Below are 26,130 nucleotides of genomic sequence, written 5' to 3' on the forward strand. Positions count from 1 at the left end.
ACATATTAAGAGTATGTGATTCCAATTACAATTCAAATTCTAACTCACAAGCCAAATAATCAAAAGTTCAAAGCATGCTATAAGCATGTCATTTCAATTATGAAGTTTTCAAAATATGTTAAGGCATGTAACTCACGCATCAGTCTCAATTTCAAACTCAATTCACATTTTGAAAGTAAAAGTATTGAAAGGTTTGTTTCTCACAAAATCGGTTTTATACATATATAGGTATACTTATATTTCATATACACTTCCAAAACCATATTCAAAACACGGTAGCAATATCATTCATTCCACAATCTCATGTTTTCATCACAAGCATTCCCAATGCTATTCCAAACATGCTTTTATATTTATATGTCAAAATACTTTCAAAATGCCATAACCACTTACCTGTTGAAGCGTGCGTTATACTCTAGCACCTTCCGACGAAGACTCAACCTCTCCAAAATATCAACTTTTTCAACAGCACCTATCTATGATTAATCTATTGTTAATACCTTATTCTTTAGACATAACCTTCACCAATAACCATTAATACTTTCACTAACTTTATTACTTAGCCTCAAATTTGAAAATCAGTAGCTAAAATTTCTAACCCAACTATGAATGATATTACAACTAGTTGTTGACTTGAGCAACTTTATCTTGGAGAGCTCAAGAGTATCAAAGTCCCTCCAAAAACCTAAGTTTAGAGAGTGAAACGAATTTCTTATAACCCATAAGTTTTGAACATTAAAGCCACTATTTAGATGTTTCGAATGAAGAAACCTTACTTCTAGAAGTTTTTAGAATCAAAATCGGAATTTGGATATGATTTTCTTTTAACTTTTTAAGATTTAAAATCTTACGATATGAAATTATTTAATTTATTTTGTACAAAATAATCATTAATTTAAAATTAATCCAAAACTCGATCCAAGAGAGAACATTAATAAATGTCTAAAATCATTAATCATCCTAAAAATATGATTCTAAAAAAAACTTGAATCATAAATCACTGGTCGAGACCAAAGTGATCTTAAAATCAATCCCAATCTATGGACCCAAGACAGTCCTTCCTTGAACCATTGCTCACCTCTGATGTCCTAAAAACACTTTGTTGACGTAGACCTGAGTGGATTAGATTGTTACTTAGAATGACATAAAGCAGATGTGAACTAAGGGGAAAAAAAAAGGAAAAATTGATAACAGAATCGAGACAGGTCACTACCCGAACGTGGTCCCTTGCTAATATTATTGACTTAAAAGAAAAACAAATGTTATGAATAGAAATTCATGGAAAATTAATTCATTTTTACGTTAAGTCTTTAGCTTTATAATTAATCACTTGTTCATGAAAATGTTATTGGGTTAATCTTTAAACCATATATATCTCTTGGCATTCAATATATGCCCACAAGCTTTTTTTTTCTTCATGGTTAATTAGGACAAAAAACCAAATTTGCTTGGCAGCAGCTATGGTGGTCGAGTGGGGGTAACCACTGGGTTAGAAATGGTTAGAGTGCAGGCTCGTGACCACAACAAAGTTGCAGTCAAAATCCAAGAATGGCACGTCTCAGTTAAGGGGACCCATCTCTCTTTTCTTTTTTTTTTTTTTTGGTTGCCATTCTCTATTCAGGAAAGCCATGAGCTGCTGGAGATAAGATACACTCAAACATGACTCGTGGGCTGCTCCAGACGAAGTCATACACACATGGCGTCCTTTTAAGCTCATATATTGTTCTTTGTCCCCTAATCTTTTACACCCTCCACCCCCCCCCACCCCCCCACCATCTATCTCTTCATTCATTATTCAGGACTCGCTTATTTTTCTTTTTATGAGGTTTACTTTCCATTCATTTCTTGTCCAATTCTTTGCAATTGGAGAGCTGTCAATGTTGAAATTTTGGAGAATATCGTTGTATTCAGGTGTCTGTCTATAATTGTTCCATTGAACTATAATGATACTTTGCCTGCGCGTAAAAAGTCTCCCATTTATGCGTGGAAAGTACAGGTTAATTAGATGAATGAATGTGACATGAAACAATGCCAATTATTAAACTCTTAAGTGCTGAAAGGCGGCAAGCAACAAGCCGAGAAGGGATCAGTGTACAAAGCAAACTTCTGCTTCTTGGTTTTCAGAATCTTCAGCAATGCAGCGTTTACTTTTTCCAGGATTTACCTCCTATTTCGTACATGAACCTAGCAGGTTTAGTTCAAGTCCAACTTCCCATGACCGTGATCAAGTACCAAAAAACTTCACGTTTCTATTCTAGCAGTCAATGCCAGATGAAAGAAATGACTCAAAGCCAGTCAACCCCATCTCAGCCTCGTGAATCCAAATTCCATTTCATTCAACAGACTGCTCAATAATTGAACTTCCAAATCCCATGCTTACGTATGCAACACCATATAAAGGAGTCGTTCCTCACATGTGAACACGAGAAACAAATCAGAAAGGGCGGAAAAAGAAAACAAAAGAAAAGACCTCCGCTCCAGATCTTGTCCAAGGCCAAGGCCAAATCTGAACAAAAATGGTTAGCAGCAAGACGCGGCTACCAGTGACACGTAATATACTCCAGCCAATAGTACAAAATTTTCCACAACATTTTCTTCTGTTATCTTGTCAACTTGGAGAGAAAGCGAGTAAAAGATTGAGTCAATAATAACATGCTGTCATTATCTGATTAATTTCGCATCATTTATTTAATATCTGGTTTCGAAAGCATTGTTGTCCCTTTGCAGAATATTTGCTATATTTCGACACGTTAATTAAATCTCTCGCGTATGGTATTTAATGTCTTTTTTCTGTCCATTGTTCTTCGACGTGGATGTCTGTACTCTTCCATCCTTTCGTTTAGTCCTTGAGCTTTGATTATATAGAACAACCATACGCCAAGTAATTAAAGCAAAGTACCGATCAAGTCCTCAGATAATGAATGTTTATTGACCCTTTTTGGCCATAGTACAAGGTTGAATTCCCATTCAGTCATCAAACCTGTCATTTGGATTTGCATGTTGTCCCAAATTAACCAAGTTTTCAAACCCAAACCAGAGCCAATGTTTTCATAGTCAAAAACTATCCGGGGTAAGGGAGTAGGGCAATTAACCAGTTAGGACTGCTGTACTGTACAATATATCAGAACAAAGGATCATGATTGTAAACCTGCCGATGCATAAGAAAGTCAGATTATCACTGTAGGGGATGTAAGAGGAGGCCAAAGTGTTCAAAGTGTTGTCACCTATGAAATTTAAAAGCCCCTCCATTATCTAAACAACAAAAGTCATGGAACTTATAATTATCAAAGCACGGTTCGCGGTTGAGCTATAAGGTTGCCAAATTCCATGGCTAATGTGAATAAAGACTTGGTGTATACTTAATTATGGTAGCATATTTGGAAAAGAGACTAACATAGAATAAAGCCAAAAAATGTTCTATTGGATCCGAGATATATGAAAAGATAACATCGTTTACTCCCTCCAACATTGGGGCCGACTCTCTTGTACAATAATTAAGAGTGATAATCGATGCACTAGCTAGGAATCACTAGTTCAACTCAATTAAGTTTAACTTTATTATTATTTTGTTCTTGCAATCTTCATGAACCATTGATTCAATTCTTAAACTTTGTAGTCGTGGAATGTTTAGAATTTATTAAAACAAGTCGGTTCGTAAAGCGAATTGTGAAACCTACTGCAATTATCATTATTAGATCACTTGGAAGTCAAGGTGTAGCGTGATTCACCAAAAACCTCATCAAAGCATCCATTACCGTAACTTTTGAGCACTTAACGCATCAAAATGATCTTCGCCTGCATCTGATACCCGCCAACAACGCATCTGGAGGGGTCAATCAAATTTCTAATTACGTGTGTTCCTCAGTGTCTTGGGGAAAAGTTGATAGCACTCTAAACCCAAAATTAGCAGGGAACCGACTAAGCAAAGGAAAGTGCAAGGAGGGGGAAGGAAGTGGCATAGTCAAATCACAATGGATGGTTACCATGTAAAACATATTCCCCAAAACCAAAGTGTGGGGACCGGCCCTTATGAGAAGACCCCGAAAGCACGAACGACGACCATCGATTGTGCCCAAAAACCTTTTAATTTCCACTCCCACGCTCCAACCAAGCCCTATATATGCTCGCTTCTCTGTAAACTCTGTATCATTTCCTTATAGGCTAAAGCCAGTTTTATTTTCCTTTCCTCTCCTGTCCTATATATCATCCCATAGCGCTTCAGTCATAATTTCTAGCCTACCCTGTTTCGACATTTGCCACAAACCAACGCTGCCGTTTGACCTTTGCCTTCAACATTCTACTTTCTTTATTACTGCCCCACTTTTTCCAAAAATATAGTCTTCTCTTCAATAACTATTTTAGCTTGAACAGTTCAGAGAGTTTTAGAAAAGAGAGACAGGGATGGCCAGAGAGATGCAAAAGACCAGCATGTTCATTGAGCAAAACCCTGGAGATTATGAGAATGGAGATATCCAGAAGAACTTGGATGATGATGGTCGAGTCAAGAGAACCGGTAGTTATTCCCCCCGCAATGCTTATTATCCTTCTTTGCATGTTTTTTTTTTTCTGTGTCAATGTTTTATGGGGGTTATAAATTTTTCTTAGATGTGGCTTTGGTTTTGATTTGAAGGGACTTGGCTTACTGCAAGTGCTCATATTATTACTGCTGTGATTGGTTCTGGAGTGCTGTCTCTTGCATGGGCCATCGCCCAGTTGGGATGGGTGGCTGGACCAGCTGTTCTCATGGCTTTCTCCTTCATCACCTACTTCACCTCCACCCTTCTTGTTGATTGCTATAGGGCTCCTGACCCTGTCCATGGAAAGAGAAACTACACCTACATGGATGTTGTTAGAGCTTACTTAGGTACTAATATCAGCAGTCAATCTTCACATTAATTAATACTATAAGTGATTGTTTACCTTGTTTGATTTATGCTCCTACCTCTTTAACTTGTTTAAAGTTCCATGAAAATATATTTTATAGAGAAATTGCTTCCTTCCCCATGTAGATATTTCTTTTCAATATCCAAAATTCAACTGTGTTTGTCAGGATGATTAATGAAACAGCAAATTAATGCTTCTGTTTTTTCTTTTTCTTTTTCTTTTTCCAGGAGGAAGAAAAGTCCAGCTATGTGGATTGGCTCAGTATGGAAATCTTATTGGCGTAACCATTGGTTACACTATCACAGCATCAATTAGCATGGTGTAAGTATAGTCAACAGAACTGACTTTGAAAATTTGAAATTCTCTTTCTTATAAACTACTCTTTTTGACTAATGCATTGAAATTTATAGTGACGATGATTTTGTAATTGTTCTTTTGTTGTCTGCCGTTCCATTGTTATCAGGGCCGTCAAAAGGTCAAATTGCTTCCACAAGCACGGCCATCATGTGAAGTGCCAAACCTCAAACTACCCTTTCATGGTCATCTTCGCTTGCATCCAGATCGTTCTCAGCCAAATCCCAAACTTCCACAAGCTTTCATGGCTCTCTATTCTCGCGGCCATCATGTCTTTTGCTTATTCTTCCATTGGCCTTGGACTCTCCATAGCCACAGTTGCAGGTAACAGGGAGAAAGATAGAAAAAGCTCGCATATCCACATAAACAAACAAACAAACAAAATCATTAATTAATTTCGTTTCTGTTTATTCAGTTCGATTGAGTGGCTTGAATTTCATCTAAACCTAATTTGTTTCCCTGAAATCAACATCAAGGTGGGGGACATGTAAGGACAAGCTTAACTGGAGTGACAGTAGGTGTGGACGTGTCAGGATCTGAAAAGGTTTGGAGGACATTCCAAGCTATCGGGGACATTGCCTTTGCCTATGCCTACTCCACCGTCCTCATTGAGATTCAGGCAAGTATACTTCCAGCCTCACACATTAATTAATTTATTTAACTTCACACACACACACACACACATATATATATATATATATATATATATTTACACACATATATATATAGTATGCAAGTAGGTATATGTATTAATAGTGCTGGTATGTAGGTCGCATGGTAGGTATATGTATAACATTAGTACAGTATATACTTTAAGAAAAAATGGTAATGAACAAGATCATGTGATGAATGCATGGAGGTTGAAATGTGTGCCTGATTAAATGTCGGCATGAAATGGTGGTTGTTTACCCTATTTTTTTTCCCCAGATTCCTGCACATAAAGAACAAGTACAACCCTTCAAAAATGAAAGGATTGTTGTTAGGTATTTTGATTAGTTTATGGGGTGTACCCAAGAACCCAGCATGTGAAATTATACGTGTAAGAATCTTTAAAAGGTGTATAGTAGCAAAAAACAAAGGGAGGCTTGGAATGTTTAGTAAAAAAGGACACCTAAAACATGAAAACTGCCTTTCTTTCGGTGGCGGTCCTGAGATGTGGGGGCCAGTGGTAGTAGGAATTAGGAAGAGGCAAGTTACGTTTTCAGCTTGAATTTTTCAGCTCTTGGGATGAATGTTCAGAGATGGGGGGCTGTGGGGGGAAATATTATATAATAATAAATCAAAGAAGTTTGTCGAACGAAACAGGAAGAGTTACTGTAGGATGACGAGTTACGAAGATTCCTATGGACCATATCTGGTGGACCATACTGTTTTCAGAACTTGGGCCACTGCTTCTGTTGGCTTTTTTTCAAAAAGGACGAAGTGACAGCCCCATTTGTGCTCTTTCCAATTCGATCTTTCCTTGTCCACCATCCTTTTAAAAGTGTGCTATGAATTATCATGAACACTATTACAGCCGATTGTGACGTCCAATCTAGTTGAGTCTCAATTTTCCGGTCTCATCTTAAAAACGAATGACCTTTTTCTGAAGTGCAGCCTCTCGATTCGTCGCAATAGATAGGAACTAGTACTTCCATTGGGAAAACAATTTCTTTTTTTTTTTTGCTGGTATAGCTGAGAAATATGGAACTTTATGATTGCAGGACACGATCAAATCGAGCCCACCAGAGAACAAATCCATGAAGAGAGCAACTAGCATTGGTGTATCAACAACTACTTTATTCTATGTCCTTTGCGGCCTTGTTGGTTATGCAGCATTCGGAAACGATGCACCAGGAAATTTCCTGACCGGGTTCGGTTTCTATGAACCCTTTTGGATGATTGACTTTGCTAACGTCTGCATCGCCGTCCATCTTATTGGTGCATACCAGGTAATACCTACAATCCGTGGAACATGTTCCTGTGAAACAATATCACTACTATTCACCTTTGCTTAACTTGATTGACATGCATCCAGGTTTTCTGCCAACCATTATTCGGGTTCGTCGAGGGGTGGTGCGCCGGACACTGGCCCGACAACAAGTTCATTACAAGTGAACATGCTGTTGATGTTCCGTTGTACGGTATTTACTATATCAACTTCTTCAGGTTGGTGTGGAGGACAGCATACGTTATTGTGACTGCCGTGGCAGCCATGATATTCCCCTTCTTCAACGACTTCTTGGGTCTTATCGGAGCAGCCTCGTTTTGGCCACTGACTGTCTACTTCCCCATCGAGATGCACATTGCACAGACGAAAATGCCCAAGTACTCGTTCAGGTGGATGTGGCTGAAGATACTGAGCTGGGCCTGCTTGATAGTATCACTCATTGCTGCAGCTGGATCTATTCAAGGACTGGCGCAAAGCCTCAAGGCATACAGGCCCTTTCAGACTCAGGAATGATATTCCTTACCCACAGCCTTATTCTCTCAAATATGTAAAATTTTTCAATAAGAAAGAATTTGTGCAAATTGTATTTTGTTCTGTGTTGCAAATGCAAATCTGCTTGTAATGTGTTCCCTACTGAAAAAGAATGCTAAGACAAAATTTCTGCTATGGTGCTACCATAATCTTGATAGCAAAAGCACTTTTAAAGCACCACCCAAATGGGTGAGTGATCTAGCAAAGTCAACGATGCACGAAATTTCTCTCATTAACCAATAAGTTTTATATCAAGTTAATTCAACATCATATTAAACATAGTATTTTAATTGTTGCACAAATCATTGCCATGTCATCGACACATGAACTCTTTCACTGGTTCATGTCGACAGTGTCAGAGTTAGTCCTTATTTGAACTGAAATCGCGAATACAAGATCAAAATGTGTAAAATTTTGATACAGGAAAAATGCAATTTCTGTTGAAGTATATGAACAGGATAAGTAATTCTATCATTACAGGACAAAACGGTTATCTCCGACAAAGAATTCAGTCAACAAAAACACTCAGCACATGATCATGGGAAAGCTGATTGTACCACGTCAACGTGGAATCAACCCCTTATAGATACGGATGCATTGACCATGTGTTTGTTACACAGCACTATCATTGGCAAACAGCAGCATCTAAAATTAGTATAATTATATTTATCAAGACAATCAAAAAGTCAGATGTTCTCTACTGTATATATAGCTAACAATTACCTCAGTTATTTGACATCAAAAGCAACAAAACAAGCGACCATGTTTGATGATGTGCCTAAAAAGTATTTACATATCACAGTCTATTGAAGCCTCATCCAATCCAAATGTTTATGTAAGTCAAAATAGTTTCCTTCTCAACTTTTAAAACCCGAAGTACAAATCGATCACTAGTGTAATTCCTCATGTGAGATTAAAGAGGAATGCTTTACAGAAGGAACTAATTAATCTACAAAGTATGATATCAATCCCTAGCTAGTTTAAAAAAGTACCGGCATACTCACAAAACTGTGAAATCAGAATCCCTGGCAGTCTGCAATCAGTAATAAAACACCTTGTAATAAACATATCAAGTAGAAACGTACAAAGCATCACATATATCCAGTTTCAATAACCAAATAAAAGAAGTTACATAGATTATTACCTTAATTTAGTTCACGAAGATTCTGTCTCACTCATTACAAAAGCCTGAATTAGAGACTGGGCTGCATGGGTTTGTTCCGGTGTTCCAGATATTATAATCACTGTTTCTGTTGCCGCGGGCTTGGGGTCAGTAATTGTAATTTTTGCATCAGAAATCTGCAACAGTGATATTGTTATTGAAAATTTATAAAGCTATTGTTTGAATGTAGTTATCATTTGGAGTAATGCATAAAAAATTATTATTTTTAGGGAGTTATCCTGTAAATATAAGTGAAAAATGCAGCTGAGGACTGTAGGTACTTATTGCCATACTCTTAAATGACAACAAGATCAATGGCCTTAAAAGGTGAAAAAAATCAAGTATAACAAAGAAAAAAAAGCCCATGCCCTAATTTCTCTCTACTGACGAGTATAGAAGTGTAAAAAAGCACAATTATGGATCTCTGCATGCCCCTACTGTTATTAACTGAATTTCTATTCTTTTAATTTAAGGTAGTGAGTCTAAATTAGCTTCCTTTTCCGTATCAGGGAAGGAAAGCATGATAAGAAAAGATGAAGTACCAGATTCATTAACATACCTGACGTATCTGTTTCAAACATGCACCATCTTCTCCATATATTGTAGGAACAAGAGAACGAGGAACAACAACTTCAATGGTGGTGCTTGTAATAATAGCTGGTTGGCTTCCTCTACATATCCAGAGATTAAGGGAAACAACAAAACAATTGAGACATTGCCATAAGAAAACTTGTAAACTAATACAACTACTAACAGCTAAATTTTGATTGATTTACCCTCCAAAACCAGAAATTCTTCGGTGGGGAGGTCCAGCAAAATCTGGCATGCCTATAAATCCCTACAAATAAACACAGGAACACAAAATAAATTCACATCTTAAATAAGATTGTCACAAAATCTATTTAGTCTATCAACCTACTGCTTTACAATTTGTTTCTCCCATTTCAAATTTTAGAGCCGTCACCAACATTTTGTCATATAATTCCAATAACCAGATGCAAAGAAGTAAACCACTACTATTAAATCTCATGGCAACCGAAAATACTCGAGAAAGGCTCATGTTGCTTAGCTATATGTGTAAAGAAAAACTTTGCCTTGCAAGGCACGCAATATCACCCCAATACCTGAGGGGCCCATGCTTTTCTTTCAGATATATGGGGAGGCATGCCTGGTCGATGAATATTGCGCATGAAAGGAGGATCATCATGGGGATGAAAACCACCATGTGGAGGTGGGCCACCAAAAGCATCAAAATGGTGAAATGGACCTAATCCTGGAGGTGAAAATTCCCTCCTTCCCATAAATGAAGGGAATGGGGGTCCTTGATCCAGGAAGGCAGGATTCGAAGGATGGTTAATAGACGGGAATGCATCACGAAAGAAATGATGCCGCAGCCTAGTTGTTATTTGCAAAAGAGCCTCACAAACAGTGTCATGTTCTCCATTAATCTGCCATAACAAAATAAAGAATCAAAATGAGCAAGCCCAACCTGAATCTGAAACTAAACTATGCTGGATCAAAATGCAAGCAAAGATATGTTTCACCATAAGTAGATAACATACACAAATACTTCATTACAGTCAACAACAAGATATTGTTACCATCTTTGTAAAAAACCAACGATAATAACACCAAAATTTCCAAAGTTATACATCTTAAGAAAAACACATAAGCACACCTGAACAACTTCTTCACCTTCTGAAGCACACTTTGGAACCTGATCCTTTCCCAATATACGAATATGAGCCCCAGACGACTTCCTCATTTCAGCTATGATGGCACCACCCTTGCCAAGGAGACAACCAATTTGATTTGATGATACAAGAAGCCTGGCCATCAAAGACTTGTCTTTGCTATCAGGTATAGCCCTATTTATCCTGGTATGCACACGGAATACTGCATCTTGTGCTGCTGATATCCTATCATCTGGGTGCTGAAATAATTATTTAACATCAGTAAATCAAAAACCACTGTAATACTAACAACTTAGATAATCAAGAAATAGAAGATTAAATTTTCAAAATCTTGTCATATTTAAACATATCCAGAGAGCAAAATCATACCGCTGGACCAGATATGACAATTATGCGGTCCTCCGAATCAGAAATACCTTCCACAACTTTGATCTCGCAGCCTGTCTCTTGCTGAAGAGTCTTAATTATTGCTCCTCCCTTTCCGATAACACCACCTACTCTTTCATGATGACACAATAACCGGAATGTTAGCATTTCCATAGAAGGCATCATTCTGCCAGGGATAAGAGGCGGAACAGCTGAATGAATATCAACGTCCCGTGGCCCTGCAGCAAAAGGTGGTCCTTGAGAACTAAAAGAATGGTTTGGTGGTGGGTGAACTTCAGGCCTAGGACCAAATGAATGGGATGACTGCCCTGTTGGGTTGAGAGGGGAAGAGTCATGATCCCGAGGTGGATTTTCTATAAGCTGTTGAGAAATGGATTGAAGAGCTTTCCTAACTGCAGCAACCTCCCCCGTGATCTACAGCACAACCACAGAAGATAATGTCAAAAGTCCATAACAAATTATAAATGATACCTAATTCACATGTGGAATCATATGATAAAAAGTTTAAAGCTAGCAACAGCACTATAATCAAGGTTCAAGTCTCAAATAATTGTCACAAAACAAAAACAGGACTATGAAACCTAGCATCACTTCAATTTACATTCACCAAACTATATGGCACATTTGTAATAATAAGAGTAATATGGGAATTGAACATAAGGTACCTGAACTAGTTCATCAGAAGCTGTAGCACATGGAGGAAGTTTGTCTCTAGGAAGAATTCGAATCTGTGCCCCACTTTCGGCAGACATTTGCTTAATTACACTGCCACCTTTGCCAAAAAGGCAGCCAACTTGACTAGAAAGAACAAGTAACCTTAAAACCATCGTGAAAGACTTAACAGTTTCCTCATCAACTCCACCTAAATCTGGCTCTGCTTCAATTATTCTTTCAAAAACAAGTAACAAGGCCTTCTGCACATATGAAGTTTCCTTTACAGATTTCAAATCTTTCACAGGATCAGAAATCTTATCATCATTGTTTTCACCATTTTCCTTTTCTTCATCACTCTGATTGGCTGCATTAGCCTCTTCACCACCATCCTCCTTCCCCTGCTCGATACTAACTCCAGCCTCTTTATCAGAAGATTCAGAACCCATGATGACAACTACTCTCTCATCACAACCAGGGATGACTTCCTCAACTTTGACCTTTGCACCAGTTTCTTGACGAATTTGTGATATGATGGTGCCACCTTTGCCAATGACACTACCAGTTTTAGATGCAGGACATAGTACACGAAAAACAATACCACCAGGCAAAATTTTTGATTGCCCTGACTTTTGCAACTTTCTTTTCCCATTTGTCTCTGAAGGGTTCCTATCATGTGGTCTCTTAGAAGGCGTCAAAGGGGTAGACATGGTTGAGAAGTATGTGAAAATACCTGTTTTACATACATTCAAATGCAAATAAGAATTCCATAAAACAAAATTGGAACCTACAAAGAAAACATGACCAAAGTTCTTATCAGGATTATTCAGAAAATAATAAAAAAAAAATCCATATCTTGCACATTAGGCTGCCCTTGAACGCTTAGAATATCAAAATGTGAAAAAACAAACATGTCAACTTATGTTCACCAGGCAATCTCCAATCTTTTCCAGATAACCAAACGCAATCAAACATTGCTGCCCAACTTTAAGGTAAAAACAAAGAATTAAAACTTCTGAATTAGTTAGTCCGTAATGTCGCTCAAGTTTGGTAGAAGGGTAAAAGTTTTAGACAGACGAGCATGAGCTTGAAGATTCAAGCCTAAAGAACTAGGATTACTTTCATTCCATCACTCCCAATAACACATTTTCTTGAAACTTATATTACATACATTTGTATTAATCTCAAACACACTACACCACTGGTAAAGAAAAAGTCATAGCTTCCTAATCCACGGATTACTCCTATTCTCACAATTACTATGAGTTCTACAGTCTGGGGCTAACTAATGAACTCCGGATAAAGTCGAAGCTTTAAAATAATAGGGAATTCAAACTTTTAGGATCCTTTAACACTGAATTCGAGACTTAAAATTTATGGTAGAACAAACGAACAAACGAACAAACTCTAACCATAATTCATTAAAATAATAAACATTAACCAAAAAAAAAAAACGAGAATATTAAGTAGGTGAAGAACGAAATAAACTCACCGTTTATTCGACCATCCAAAGAAGCAAAACCCAAAAGGAAAATTAATTTACTGATAGCTTCGGGAGCAATGAAGATTGAGAATGGACGAGATTCAAACTAGAGATCCTTAGATTCTTGGACTAGGTTTCTGTAGTACTACTTTTCATTTTTGCCTGTTTTTGTGACTTGATGGGCCGGGTACAGATGGATTTTCCTGTTCGGATTATGGGCCTTTTGTTTTACAGGATACACGGGCTCACTCAATCAGCCCATGTCAATGAGTTGTTACTTGGTTAAATAATAATGTGTCCATCGTCTACGTCATAAAAGCTACCAATTAATACTTTAAAAAGTTACTAATTTAAAAAAAGTTTAAACAAGTTTTTTTTAATAATTCAAACGAAAAACTTCATTAATCATCAGAAACATTGATACAATAAGACATACTCTTACTAGACATAAACAGCTTAACTCTAGCTTTTGTCAACTCTAACATCTTGCAGAAAGAACCTTATTGAAATCTCTTTTCATAATAAAATCCAATGAGATAAAATTCATGAAAAAAAATATATCTTTTTGTACATGTCTATTACATTAATCAAGAGATCTTGTATCCCTTCCATCACAACCAAGCTATTAGCTACAGCTCACGTATATCTTGCAACACAATTTTTGCTATGTTGTTTGGCATATCTGCTACATTTGTCCAAAAGACTTCACCACCCATCAGTGTCTTTGCACGTTGAGCCAAGGAATGCGCTGCTTTGTTGGCCCCTCTGACACAAATAACTAATTACTTGACAAGAAATCCTTTCTAACAGCAACAAGCAATCTTCCGCGATGTGGCCCAGCTGACCTGTACTTCCACGGCTTTTCACCCAATGATTCACCTCTTTGTAATCAATCTCTGCTTCACTCATATAGATTCCTTGTTGATAACAGATCAATAGAGCCCAGGCTAAAGCCTTTAGCTCGGCTTCCACTACAGTTGTGACATGAGGTGTGGGCTTCGAACCTGCTAAAATCACATCCCCGTTCTGTTTTTACACGTTGAATCCAACCCTTAATTTACAGTCTCCATGTGAATGAAACAAAGCCGCATCAGCATTTAACTCAACAGTAGTCGGCCCGCACCATACCTCACATGTAATCTCATCTCATGTCCAACATCCCGTGAATTTCCATGCGTGCAAGAAGCCTTGCGAAACTGATGAAGTATGTCCAAACCAATCTCCACCACTGCCATTGGACTAGATGCAAATTATAAGCTAAAGTAGATACTTGGGTTTGTAGCCTTCAACCTTGTTTAGCTAGCATAGTTAAATTAAATTTCTTTGTATTTCTAAAACCCATGCCCCTATAATGTTTTGATTTGCACATAAATTTCCAACTCTTCCAATAAATTTTATAATCCTTAACATTACCTCTTCATAATATGAGTCAATTTCAGCATAAAAAGTGTCTGGTAATTTAAAACAACTCATGACATAAATTGGGATCGCTTGGGTCATGGCTTGTATTCTTTTATTATATTTAATCAAATTTTTATATTTTTATTTTAAATCAAATAAATTTTTATAATTAATAGTTCATTAAATGTTGTCAGTTAAAATACTATTTATCATTCTATGAAACGCGATGCTAACACAGTATATTAACATGTCATAATAGACAATGATGTGATATGATAATATAATTACATGATATTTTTAACTTTTCACATTAGCATCACATTTGCATTTTTATTAATAACAATTAATCAACTATTAATCATAAAAATTTAGTTAAATGAAATTAAAATACAAAAATTTATTAATTTTTTAAAAATAATATAAGATTTTTTTCAAACATTATATCAAAAGTTATTTATAACAAGTTATAATGAATTTTGAATGATAACTCATTGCCCATCACTTGAAAAGTGATGAATGTGGAAAGTTTTCAATCTCTCAAATCTGAAGCATTGTGATTGTTGGAGAAATCAATTTCAATAAACAAATAAATAGTTTGGGAAAAAGAAAGATTATTAAGAGAGGGAAGAGAAAATGGTGCAAGAAGATGAAACGATACCACGTTTAACAAAAAAAACGTAATACATTGATATAACATAATTATATAGTTACGTGATATTGCAATGAATATTGATTACCCATAAGTAAAAAAGTGATGAATGTGGAAAGTGTTAATCCTCAAATTTGAATCATTGTATTTGTTAGAGAAATCAATTTTAAGAAACAAATAAATACTTTGGGAAAACTATAGATTATTAAGAGAGGGAAGAGAAATGGATGCAAAAAGACGAAATGGTGCAACTTTAACAAAAAAAATATAATATGCTGATATGACGTGATCATATAATTATATAATATTTTTTAATTTTTATGCTATTTTCATGTAACTATAAATATTAATTACATTTTTATCAATTATAATTAATCAACTATTAGTTATACAAATTTAAATAAATTTAATTAAAAATAAAAATTTATTTGAAAATTTTTAAATAATTTAAAAAAAATTTCAAATATTATACCAAAATTTATTTATAACAAGCTAAAATAAATATTGAACTAAAACTCATTACCAATCACTAGAAAAGTAATGATTGTGGACAATCATAAAATTTGAAATATTGTGATTGTTGGAGAAAACAAATAAATACCTTTGGGAAAAAAGAAAGATTACTAAGAAGGGGCATTTTTAAAAACAAAAATGTTTTTAAAAATAGCATTTTTATAATTTTAACTATTTTTAATCAAATTAGACAAAATTACTTTTAATGAAATTACACGTTTTGACGTTACACGCCATATACAAAAATATGTTACACGCCATGATTAGGTTATTACACGTCATGTACAAAAACATGTGACACGTCATGATTAGGTTGTTACACACCATGTACAGAAACATGTGACACTCCATGGTTAAGTTGTTACACGTCATGTTGAAATAATATTGTCGTTACACGTCATATACAAAAACATATTACACGCTATGGTTAAAAAATGTTGTTACACACCATGTTAAAAAAATATTATTGTTACACGTCATATTCAAAAACATTTATTACACTTTAATGTATAAAATGTTATTATTACTTACGAACCAAAACTTCAAATCCTCTCAACTCTCTTCATTTCTTTTTTTTTTTTTTACAATTTGACAACGATTAAAGTGTTTCTAATATATTTTCATAAATCAAAATATAAATTTTCTTATCTAAAACATCTATTTCAACTAAAAATAAAAAAAAATTATTTTGAAAACTTAGGTTTATAAATTTCCATTTTTTGAGTTTATTGGTGTCTAGGTCCTGAATTGATTCAATTAAAAGCTATATCAAACATCTGTGATTATTTTTACCGTTTTACTTTTACTCAAAATACTTAAAAATCAAAATTTTCAAATACCCACCCACTCAAGCATATCAAAACCATTGTTTGGTGTATTGAAAGCGCAAGAAAGAGAAATCTGAAAATGCGGGAGAGAAAAATTGGAAGTATAGCAATCGAATGCCAAACAGAGAAATTGATAAATTTTGAGAGACTGAGATGGTGAGAGAAAAATCAGAAACACAAATAGAGAGAAATTGTGATGAATGGTTTAATTTATTTGAAATAGTTTTAAGGATATTTTTGTCAAGTCATGGCTAAATATGACTAAAAACAATTAAACTTATTTTGATAGTTATTTTTAAAATGTCTTTATCAATAAAGACTATTCATCGTAATTTTCTCTACTAAAAAAGTGAAGAGAAAATGATGCAAAAAGATGAAACGGTGCAATTATTGAATAAAAAGAGTAGTATTTTGATACAGTTATTTGATATTTTTCACCTTTCACTTTAATGTCACATTACATAGTTATAAATATTATTTATATTTTTATTAATAACAGTTAATCAATTATTAATTAGTTAAACATAATTAATAAAAAAATAATTTTTTTCAAACATTAAATGTTGAATGATAACTGATTACATATAACTAGAATAAAAATATTAGATAATAACTCATTACTTATCACTAGAAAAGTAATAAACGTGAAAAGTAATCAATATTCGAAATCGAAACGTTATGATTTTTGAAAAAATAAATTTAAAAAAACAAATAAATACCTTATAAAAAGAAAAATTATTAAGACAAGAGAAAGAAAGAAATGAAAAAGACATTTAACCATGGTAACATCCAAATAATGGAGACTTTTTTTCTCAATTTTTGTGGGATTTCTTAAGTAGTTGCTCGTGGTTGACCACACTTTTTTCTCTTCTATCTAGTCGTATCAATGACTTCTCGTATAATTCATGACTCACCAACAAGTCATTTGAGATTGATATGAACTAAAACAAAGGATGGGAGAAGTGAGGAGAATGAAACAAAGACAAGACTACACCATTGACTTTAATTGAGCTTTGTATTTTTCCAAATTCAAAACGGTTGTAACCTGCTTGTTGGTTCATACTTTGTATTTTCTTTTTAATTCTTTGATTGGATTGAAAATTCTTTCTTGTTTTAGAAAAAAAAAAACTCATGATAAAGACCTCATGACTTGCACGAAAAGTAAATAAAAGAAAAAATAGAGTGCATAAATTGATTTAAATTAATTTAATGATAAGGATAGAAATTTGATAAATTACTTAACAAAAACAAAAGATGAGCATTTTAAGGTGAAAAAGAAATAGATAAATAAGAAAAAATAAAATATTAATATATGAAATTCCTGAATTCTAACCATTTTTTTTTCTAAAGTTGAAAACGCGCTATTTTTTAATGCAAGTTTAATTGTCAACTCGATTAATTAAGAATTAAGGAGAAGAAGAAAGAAAGTCAAAAGTTAGGAATTTTTTTTGGTCATCCAAAAATTTCCAAGTCGCGAAAGAGCTTCTCTGTCTTTTTTTTTTAATTATTTTTTAATTTTCAAATTTCTTTGGGCCAAAGAAAGAAACAAATCGGCAGACAAGCCCAATTGACGTGGCACAATAAAGTACGAGGAGCTGAAAAAGCAACTTAGCCAGCAAGTTTGTTCTGAACAACTCTTCGTTCTCGAAACGTTCATCGCGGGTCCCAAGAAATCTGTAACCGCCTCAATTTAATAGACGTATGAAATATCAGAAATACCCTCGTTCATTTTTGATTACCAACGTTAACGGTCCTAAAACAGAGACCTAGTTTTGTAATTTAATATGAACCCTATTCCGAGTTCTACCCGGATTCCGTCCCGACGCGTTTATATAGCGCGGGTTCCAGTTACACATATTTCCGATTCCATCAGTTCTCGCGTGTATTGTTTGAGAATCTTGAGGAATCTTTGTGTTATAGTTTGAGAAAATTCAATGTCTCAACCAGCAGCAACGACGAAGAATCGGGTGGAATCAGTTGGGGATATGGTTGCTCCTCCTCCACCGCCACCATCGTCGTCATCGAAAAGTTCAAGAAAATGCGCCCGCTGTCGAAGCTCGAAACGAATTGCTTCACAGAACAAAGCGAATTTCGAAAAAAGCGCTGCTCCTTTCCTGTTCATGTACTATCGCAATAGTTCTTGGCTAAATTTCTCGGAGGATGTTGTGAAAAAGCTGCGAGCCGGTTTCTTGGAACGGAGACCGATTATCGAAGCGTCTATCGACGGTGCGAAGTATTTTTTTGATTTGAAGAGGATGGTGCAGATCGATTACGTGACAGGAAATCAACGATCGATTTCTTGGATCGATGAAAACCACAAGTGTTTTTTCCCTAATGTTTTTTACAGCGAAGAAGAAATTACGGAATCTGAAAATGAAAGTGTAAGCGGTGATAATATTGGCTGCAATTTCAAAGATAATAGTAACAATTGTAATGCTAAGATTGAGATTGAGGTTAAGATTGATGGAGCTTCATCGAAGAGAAAACGAGACGAGCCTGAAGTGAGTTCTGCTAACAAAGCCGTAGATGTGATTAAACGTCAGCGTTTGGAGGATGGGGGAGCTGCTAGGTGGCCTGACTCGTTGCTGTTGAGAGAAACAGAAAAAGCTTATGTGGTTGTTAAGGGTCATTTCTTGAATGGAATGAAGAAAGCTGATGATGGGGTTACGGTTACTTCAATTCATCAGTGTAAGCATCAAGGGCATATGAATAAGGCTCGTCGTAAGGCTTTTGAGAAGCAGGTGGGGATCACTAAGTCCGCGAGAGGTACTTCAAATATAGTTTATGCCTGGTATGGGGCTGCCGCCAACGTTGTGGAGAGTGTTCTGGCTCATGGCTTTGGGATGCCCAGCATTGTTCCCGCGGCTGACGTTTGCGGGGTTGGCATTTATTTGTCGTCTTTTCAGTTGCCACAATTGAGGTAGTTGATTATGTCTCTTGTTTATTGTTCAGTAACGTACTTAGCTTTTCCTGGGTGGCCGCGGCTGTTTTGGCTCATCTCTATAGGTTTAATTACTCCCTAATATGTTTTTTTATCTCTTTTGTTAATTTTTAATTTTTATTCTGTTATTTGGCTCTGCTAAATTGTATTAATTCTTCCAGTGCAAAGCTGGCTGATGCTGACGATAATGGTGTAAAACATCTTATTCTGTGCCGGCTTATATTGGGAAATGTCGAGAAATTGGAAGCAGGATCTAAACAGTATCACCCATCTAGTGTGGATTTTGACACCGGTTCTGATGATCCTGAGAATCCGAAGTGGTATGTGGTATGGTCAGCTAAAGCGAATATGCATATTATGCCCGAGTGTGTTGTGAGTTTCAGAGCTTCTGGTAACATTCATGGTAAACTTTTCTAGTCCCCTTGTATCTTTTTTTTATTCTTCATATATAAGTTAATATTTTGGGCATTTCCTTGTAGGTCAACCGAGGCCTGCTGCTGGTGTTGTGTATTCCCTTGCGAGCTTGTTTTCAAAGATTAAGAGCTGTCTTCCTCCTGCCAAAGTGCGGGAAATATGGATTTCATACAGCACATTCAAGGTAAGAGGCTGCATGTCTATTAGATGAAGATGTTTCTTGTTGCTTATAATGGATGTTGGGTTTAAACTATGAACACATTTTTATTTTTTCAATTGTTAAAACAGGCTGGAAAGTTGGCCAGGGATGCTTTTCTAAGGCACCTACGACTGGTTGCTGGAGATGAGGTTCTAAAATCTGCTATTCTGGAAATTAGTGCTTCTGGATGATCTGGAAGTTTGGAATTGTTTTAGTTACTGATTTCATTTGCCTATCCTGTTGGAAAAAAAAAATGTAATTGTTACCTCACAACTAGGATAGGAAAGGAGACGCTTAGACCACAGAAACAACATAAATTGTTCTTACTTTTTTTTTCTTCATTTTTTCCTCTTTCTTTAACCCACAGTACATTGTAGTAATTTGATTAAAGACGTTAAGAAGTTTACAATTTCAGCTAGTGAGTTTTTCCTTTTCTCTTTTTACTATAGATTTTATTTTGTGGACTCTACACCTTCTAAAGATTGCAGTGTGGAGAAGAAATGAGCAGTGAAGTTTTTGATAGTTTTATTCAGTCTGCATCCTCATTACATGTGCAGATGGTACACTCTGGACACATTCATACTATTGACAAGCTTATAATCTGAGATGAACTACTTTGTGATCTAAAGCTGTAAAATCACAGCATCTTTCTCTTTACTTTTCAACATTATTATTTTACCTTAGGCTGTTTCAGATATGTCTGGGTTCTTTTTTTTTTTTTTTTTTTTTTGTTGCACTTGAGGCTTTATCTAAAGCACAATTCTTAAGTACTTAACAATTCATTGGTTTTTGAGTATTGAAACTTATGGTTTCCATGGTATCTTTGTTTCTGTTCTGAAAAGCATATGATGTTTTTCTATCAAGTAGTATTTTCAGCTTTTGGTATAACAGTTTAAAAGGGATTTATTTGGACCTGCATTGTGATCTACAGTTTATCTAAAGCTTTTTAATGAGTAATGGCCTTTGATTATACTAAAGTTGATTGTTTCCATTTTGTCTTTAGCTTCAGTTCAAAGAAGCAGATGATTATAGGTGTCAAACAACTATAATTTATGAAATTGTACTTTTGGCTTTTGCTACAGATTATTGTAGGCATCAATATGAGATAAACATGTCACCTTGGTTATATTTTTGCATGGCTCATAGTTGTTTTTTTGTCCATTTGGTTTTATCTAAAGTATATTGTTGTATCTTTGCTGCAGTTTGAAGCAGCAGATGAGGTGATGTTAAACTGGGTTTTGTTGGCTTTTTCTTACATATTTACCCTTGTGTAACAGATTCAGACCTTTTGAATGATGAAAGGAAGCCTACTTGAATAAGAATCTAAGCATGAGTGCTGAGCTTCCTTTCTAGTTAAGAAGGTTATACCTGTGTTCAGTTGTTGATTTGATGTCATTTATCTTTATTTATTTATTTTTTGTGATGCTTATCCATCTTTAATAAGGAGCTCATTGGGGAGAGTTTTTTTGTAGCCATCATGAGATTGTGGAAGCTGCCCAACGCATGCAAGATGTCAGGGGGTTTTGGCCAAAAGCTTAACAAGGTTTGCATAATTGAATAAGCCAGTTCAGCATAATATGTATAAATGTTGGTCGACAATTGTAGGCTTTACTCTTGATTTTTTTTTTTATTTTACTTGAGTATTGATGTGGTTTATGTTTGGTGTACTATTCACTCTACTTAGTTCTTGATTTGTCAAGATTTTATACAAGTACTTACTAAGTCTCATTAATCCAAAACACTTAACATATCTGGTGCAAACGGTAATATCTGCCTTGAGGAACTAGAGATACTGCAAGTAGTTTCTTTCTTTTTTGGTGTTTTTGGCCCCCACTTGTGGAGCATGCTTATACGAAGGATTGTTATTAAACCCAGAGGTTTAATAATATTCACCTATGCTATATTTTAAGTTGCCTCATATTTATGAATAGGAAAACTTTGGTTGATGTCATGTATCGTGGTATGTTATAGGGTCAGAAGGTGGTCAAAAATGTTTGCTTAAAGCATTTTGCATCAACAGCAGGGGTGTCATCAGTTATTATTGATCTCTATTTTAAAGAATATATGTCCCCTGCGCCCTCTCTTTTTCTTTTTGTGTTCATGTTATTGTGGCATTTGGGGAAGGTTGTTTTCCATTTGAGTTTTTCTCAAATGAAATCAATATGGATAGGCTGTTTTCATGGTGTTTCGTATGCTTTATTTGTTCTTAAAATTTTTTAATTTGTTTATTTCTTTTGTCAATAGTTGGAGAGTTTTGCACTTCCATTTTATCTGTGAGATCAATTAATTCATTCAAGCAAGCAGTCGTTGGATAATTGATAGGGTTAAAGGATTATCACACACTAATTGAAGTATATTTAAAAAAATTAATAAATTAATATGATAAATGAAAAAACATGTTGTAATATTCTAACTTTGTTTATGAACGGAAGAATGAATAATAATGATAGGTTTCAGTACTTACAGGTTAATAATGTTGCTTGGATAGCCCATAGCCCCTTGCATTTTAATTCTCCATTTATTTATGGTATAGTGTTCTTTACTCGTCTTTGGAAAGCATCATGCGCAATTTACCTTTATTATTTTCTTTTAATATGGAAAGGGAGAGGTGAACTTCCAAAGTGAAACTAGCCAATGCTTTTACACCAGAAGCCTGATGAAGGTATGTGAGAGCAAAATATCCTGTTAAAGCACATGGTAGGACTTGAAAAGAGGAAACTATCACACTGAGTTTGCAACAAAGACAGATTTTCTCCTGTGTATCAGAAAGGACCGTTCATAATATTTGAAAATAGAGCGATACCTCTCCTCCCTATTTGCCTCAGCAGCTCTTGATACAACTAAATGAACAGAATTAAAACTGGCTGCCTTTCCGAGCAAGGGTATCAGGACATCGATTCACCTCCTGAAAAAGGTATGCTTTACTGGCTCCGGTACCGTTCATTGGAGAGAGACCTGCATTTTTAGAATTTGAGATAAAAGACTGATAACTGCATGTTGCATCCAGCTCAAATTTCTGAATTCCTGTGATTAACTTATTTAGATAAAAGCTAAATTATCCCTGGAGGCCTATAACTCAGCTTCAAGCCTTCAACACTAACAAACGTCAACCATGACAAGAATCTGAGCAACTAAGAAGTGTACTAAATTTTGCAACTGTATGGGCAATTTCCTCACTGTGACTGGACTTTATTTTTCCGAGAAGAGAAATGAAGTGGAATACCAGCTATGCAGTCCACTAACTTAAAAAAGACCCCATACCTAGATTGCTTGGAAAAAGCATATAAAAACAAAATACTACATACATTTGCAATCAATTGTTCGTCCTTCAGTTGACTTCTGGGCTGTAACCATTTGTTTGTTTCTTTTTTGTTTTATCTTCTTTTGTCCGACCCATTTAACTCATTCCTGTCAACTCTAGAGTCTCGATGAAACATCAGAAGACGGATTTCTTCCATCTCATAAACTAAAAGGAAATTACTTGAAATCTGTTCACTTTTACATTTTAGTGTTGGTTAAGTAGTTACATTCAATTTTTAATTCAGAAAATGACAAATATGTTGAATTTATGCTTGGAAAGATTAAGCTAAGGACCCCAAAAGCAGTGAAGTGCACTAATGGCGATGATGGCCAGGCCTGCTTTGCATTATGATTTGCACCCCTCGAAAGTTGGAGACGTGTCCTTGCTTGTTGCACAACTGTATCCAACTATAGGGGTTGAGAATTACTGGCAAAGCAAAATTTCACATCACTAAAATCACCCGAACCAAACTTGCCTCCCCAATTTCAGCTCTTTCGAAACAGTCGATGTCTTGCTGACAATGGGTCTTTGAGCAATGGCATTGGCAAGTACTGACAGCCAGGTATGAGGTTCCTTCTATTTTCTCAATTCTTAGGTGCTTTAAACCTCTTAAAATTTGCAAGAAAAAATTGTCGGAAAAGTCAAGTTTGCTAACGGAAGCAATGTTATGGTGGGAAATGATGATGGTTGATAAGCAGCTTTGCTACACCACACCTTTTCTCCCGTATCTTCCATTCATATCCGACAAAAGAAATTGGAAGGAAATTAATATCAATATCAATGTCAAGGTCTTGAGTACCCAACTCTTTAAGTCATGTACAAAATACAAAGAGTTGTTGTGTAAAAAATGCTCAACTTGATTTGTTCATCCATCCATATTGAATTCCCAACCTAATCCACTTGATTATAGTATATCCATTTTTTGGGGGGGAGACATTACCTAACTAAGGAATCCCATGTTTGTTTCAATAAAAATGTGGTCAAAGGAATTGGAAAACAAGAAGAAAGACACCAGAGGGAATGACCTAATTAGTGCAATATGGATATCATTTTAAGCTACATCATAAAGATGAATCTTTCTCATTCTGTTAATCTTAACTTTTAGTTTCAGGATTCGAATCCGAGTTTCAGGTTTTTAACTCTTGGAATGTGATGAACCCAAGCTGCCAACCATGGAGAAAATACTTCCAAATGATTTTCAGCATCAACATGTTGGCAATTGGCACCATTAGAACTCGTGGCTGCCCAGCCATGCATACAGTCTCATTCTTCAGTGATCCATCCTAAGATCATAGGCAGAGGAAAGGTCTGAAAGAAATCAACAAACAAAGAACCAAAACATCAAAGTCCCTACCAATCGGTGGCAGCTTTGCTAATGCGAATTTTTTTAAAAGTTATCTCAAATTCCCGAGAGGTCAAACAAACATAGTCCATGGATAAGACTGCTTGGCTTAGGGTAAGAGATTAGCAAAGGCTAAACTAAATAAGAAAATGGTCTCATATTTTCCACAATGGCGGAAAACGACGTGAAGTGGTCCTGGGTGTGTTTTTATGATGATAGCTTTTAGTAAAAGAGACATTATATAATGGCAGTCATGTTCAGCTACGGGAAGCATCCATCATTTTCAGAAGGTATTGCCTGACTTTCCATTAAAGTGAATTGAATCAACGAATCAGTACTTGCTCCTTTTTTGTGCAAAAGGCATGGTGTTATGTGCCCGTGGTTGTGGCTGATGGTATTCAAGTGCGCAAAGTCTTCTCTCCATGTATCATGACAAATCAACTTTTCCCATTTCATTACTTCTTGTTTTTTATTTTAAATGGTAAATTAGAATTTTCATCTATTTAAGTGAAATTTATAAAATTATTCGACAGAATGGTAGTGTATTAAGACAGCATAAAAGCGACATAAAAATTGACTTACTTACTTAACCTGTTTAATAAAAACAAAAATAAAGTAATTCGATTGTAATAAGATCACACAATCCACACAATCAAACTTAACAACCCAAACACAAAAACTAACCGAGAACATTAACTACTCATCCCACCACAACAAAGAGTGCATCCTTTCTATATACTTGTTAAAAAATATAAAATATTGGGTTTTTTCCTCTTTCTCCTGAAAGTGATTTAGAAACGTGTCATCTCTTAGTATGTTATTAGAATTAGCAATAATTAAAGAGACAAAATTTATTAAATTTGTGAAGAACTACTCTGAATTTCATTCAATTGTGTGTTTTATATATATATAAATAGAAGATAGATTTGTAGGGCAAGTTCACAACAAAAATACAAAGATAAATCTTTGAAAATTTTTTCTAAGTGGAGGAGCTATCTGGCCAAGATAAGATCTGCCCACCCGGTCCAAGTGGACCCAACAGGTTAAAGATGGCAAAATAAAAATATATTACATCCACGTCCTACCCTATGAACCAAACCATAACTAACTCCACCTTTGTTAATAATAATAAGTATATAAAATATAACATATTGACACTCGTTTATAAAGGGTTCAATATCCAACGCTTATCCAATTGCAATTGGTGTATACTACATTTTTGTAGGATATATTTTTATTTCAACAAGTATTTACCTTCTTCCAAACTTTAAAAAAAATTCGAGTCTAATTTTTTGATAAAAATAAACTAAATATTCGGGTGTTTGAAATTTGAGTTATATTATATAATTAGTGATTTTAATGTGTTATCAATGCTTGGAAAGATGGCATTGATTCCATTTCATGGTCAACTGGTGAATTTGGTTTGAAATTTGGTGGCTTCTATAGAGGGCAACAAGAAAACAAAAT

The 26,130-nt window shown here is 35.3% G+C and overlaps 3 protein-coding genes across 4 annotated transcripts; 2 read left to right on the plus strand and 1 right to left on the minus strand.

Annotated features, from left to right (window-relative positions):
- The first annotated feature begins 4,140 nt into the window (after window positions 1-4,140).
- LOC18591895 (amino acid permease 6-like) lies at window positions 4,141-7,842 on the plus strand. The gene is made up of 7 exons (XM_007018313.3): window positions 4,141-4,513; window positions 4,631-4,864; window positions 5,112-5,205; window positions 5,348-5,562; window positions 5,715-5,857; window positions 6,942-7,169; window positions 7,256-7,842. The coding sequence occupies exons 1-7, from the start codon at window positions 4,402-4,404 to the stop codon at window positions 7,679-7,681; spliced, it is 1,452 nt and encodes a 483-aa protein (XP_007018375.2). The 5' UTR covers window positions 4,141-4,401; the 3' UTR covers window positions 7,682-7,842.
- A 537-nt stretch (window positions 7,843-8,379) lies between these two features.
- On the minus strand, window positions 8,380-13,214 carry LOC18591896 (RNA-binding KH domain-containing protein RCF3-like). Its single transcript, XM_018126346.2, has 9 exons — window positions 13,086-13,214; window positions 11,608-12,326; window positions 10,925-11,356; window positions 10,540-10,794; window positions 9,986-10,309; window positions 9,638-9,699; window positions 9,421-9,532; window positions 8,844-8,998; window positions 8,380-8,732 (listed from the first exon to the last, which is right to left on the minus strand). The coding sequence occupies exons 2-8, from the start codon at window positions 12,301-12,303 to the stop codon at window positions 8,855-8,857; spliced, it is 2,025 nt and encodes a 674-aa protein (XP_017981835.1). The 5' UTR covers window positions 12,304-12,326; window positions 13,086-13,214; the 3' UTR covers window positions 8,380-8,732; window positions 8,844-8,854.
- A 4,916-nt stretch (window positions 13,215-18,130) lies between these two features.
- Window positions 18,131-22,208, plus strand: LOC18591897 (putative inactive poly [ADP-ribose] polymerase SRO3). Of its 2 annotated transcripts, XR_001929110.2 has the most exons (6): window positions 18,131-19,386; window positions 19,569-19,810; window positions 19,887-20,005; window positions 20,110-20,169; window positions 21,298-21,381; window positions 21,493-22,208. XR_001929110.2 is itself a non-coding variant. In XM_018126214.2 (4 exons), the coding sequence occupies exons 1-4, from the start codon at window positions 18,401-18,403 to the stop codon at window positions 20,209-20,211; spliced, it is 1,449 nt and encodes a 482-aa protein (XP_017981703.1). In that variant the 5' UTR covers window positions 18,134-18,400; the 3' UTR covers window positions 20,212-20,438. The 2 variants fall into 2 exon arrangements, 1 of the variants encoding a protein (XP_017981703.1); XM_018126214.2 differs by lacking the exons at window positions 21,298-21,381; window positions 21,493-22,208 and having other exon boundaries at window positions 18,134-19,386; window positions 20,110-20,438.
- Window positions 22,209-26,130: the final 3,922 nt, after the last annotated feature.

This window comes from Theobroma cacao, chromosome 8, assembly GCF_053813885.1.
Source record: "Theobroma cacao isolate CCN51 chromosome 8, ASM5381388v1, whole genome shotgun sequence".
Taxonomy (NCBI): domain Eukaryota; kingdom Viridiplantae; phylum Streptophyta; class Magnoliopsida; order Malvales; family Malvaceae; genus Theobroma; species Theobroma cacao.

What these genes read in the sequence shown, in the direction of transcription:
- LOC18591895 (XM_007018313.3), top strand. Translation starts at nt 4,402, where the DNA reads ATGGCCAGAGAGATGCAAAAGACCAGCATGTTCATTGAGCAAAACCCT. An exon ending in TGGTCGAGTCAAGAGAACCG is followed by an intron (nt 4,514 to 4,630) that starts GTAGTTATTCCC and finishes TTTGATTTGAAG; the next exon opens with GGACTTGGCTTACTGCAAGT. An exon ending in TGTTGTTAGAGCTTACTTAG is followed by an intron (nt 4,865 to 5,111) that starts GTACTAATATCA and finishes TTCTTTTTCCAG; the next exon opens with GAGGAAGAAAAGTCCAGCTA.
- LOC18591896 (XM_018126346.2), bottom strand. Translation starts at nt 12,303, where the DNA reads ATGTCTACCCCTTTGACGCCTTCTAAGAGACCACATGATAGGAACCCT. An exon ending in CTTCTGATGAACTAGTTCAG is followed by an intron (nt 11,357 to 11,607) that starts GTACCTTATGTT and finishes GTTGTGCTGTAG; the next exon opens with ATCACGGGGGAGGTTGCTGC. An exon ending in AAGGTGAAGAAGTTGTTCAG is followed by an intron (nt 10,310 to 10,539) that starts GTGTGCTTATGT and finishes TTGTTATGGCAG; the next exon opens with ATTAATGGAGAACATGACAC.
- LOC18591897 (XM_018126214.2), top strand. Translation starts at nt 18,401, where the DNA reads ATGTCTCAACCAGCAGCAACGACGAAGAATCGGGTGGAATCAGTTGGG. An exon ending in TTTCAGTTGCCACAATTGAG is followed by an intron (nt 19,387 to 19,568) that starts GTAGTTGATTAT and finishes TAATTCTTCCAG; the next exon opens with TGCAAAGCTGGCTGATGCTG. An exon ending in AGCTTCTGGTAACATTCATG is followed by an intron (nt 19,811 to 19,886) that starts GTAAACTTTTCT and finishes ATTTCCTTGTAG; the next exon opens with GTCAACCGAGGCCTGCTGCT.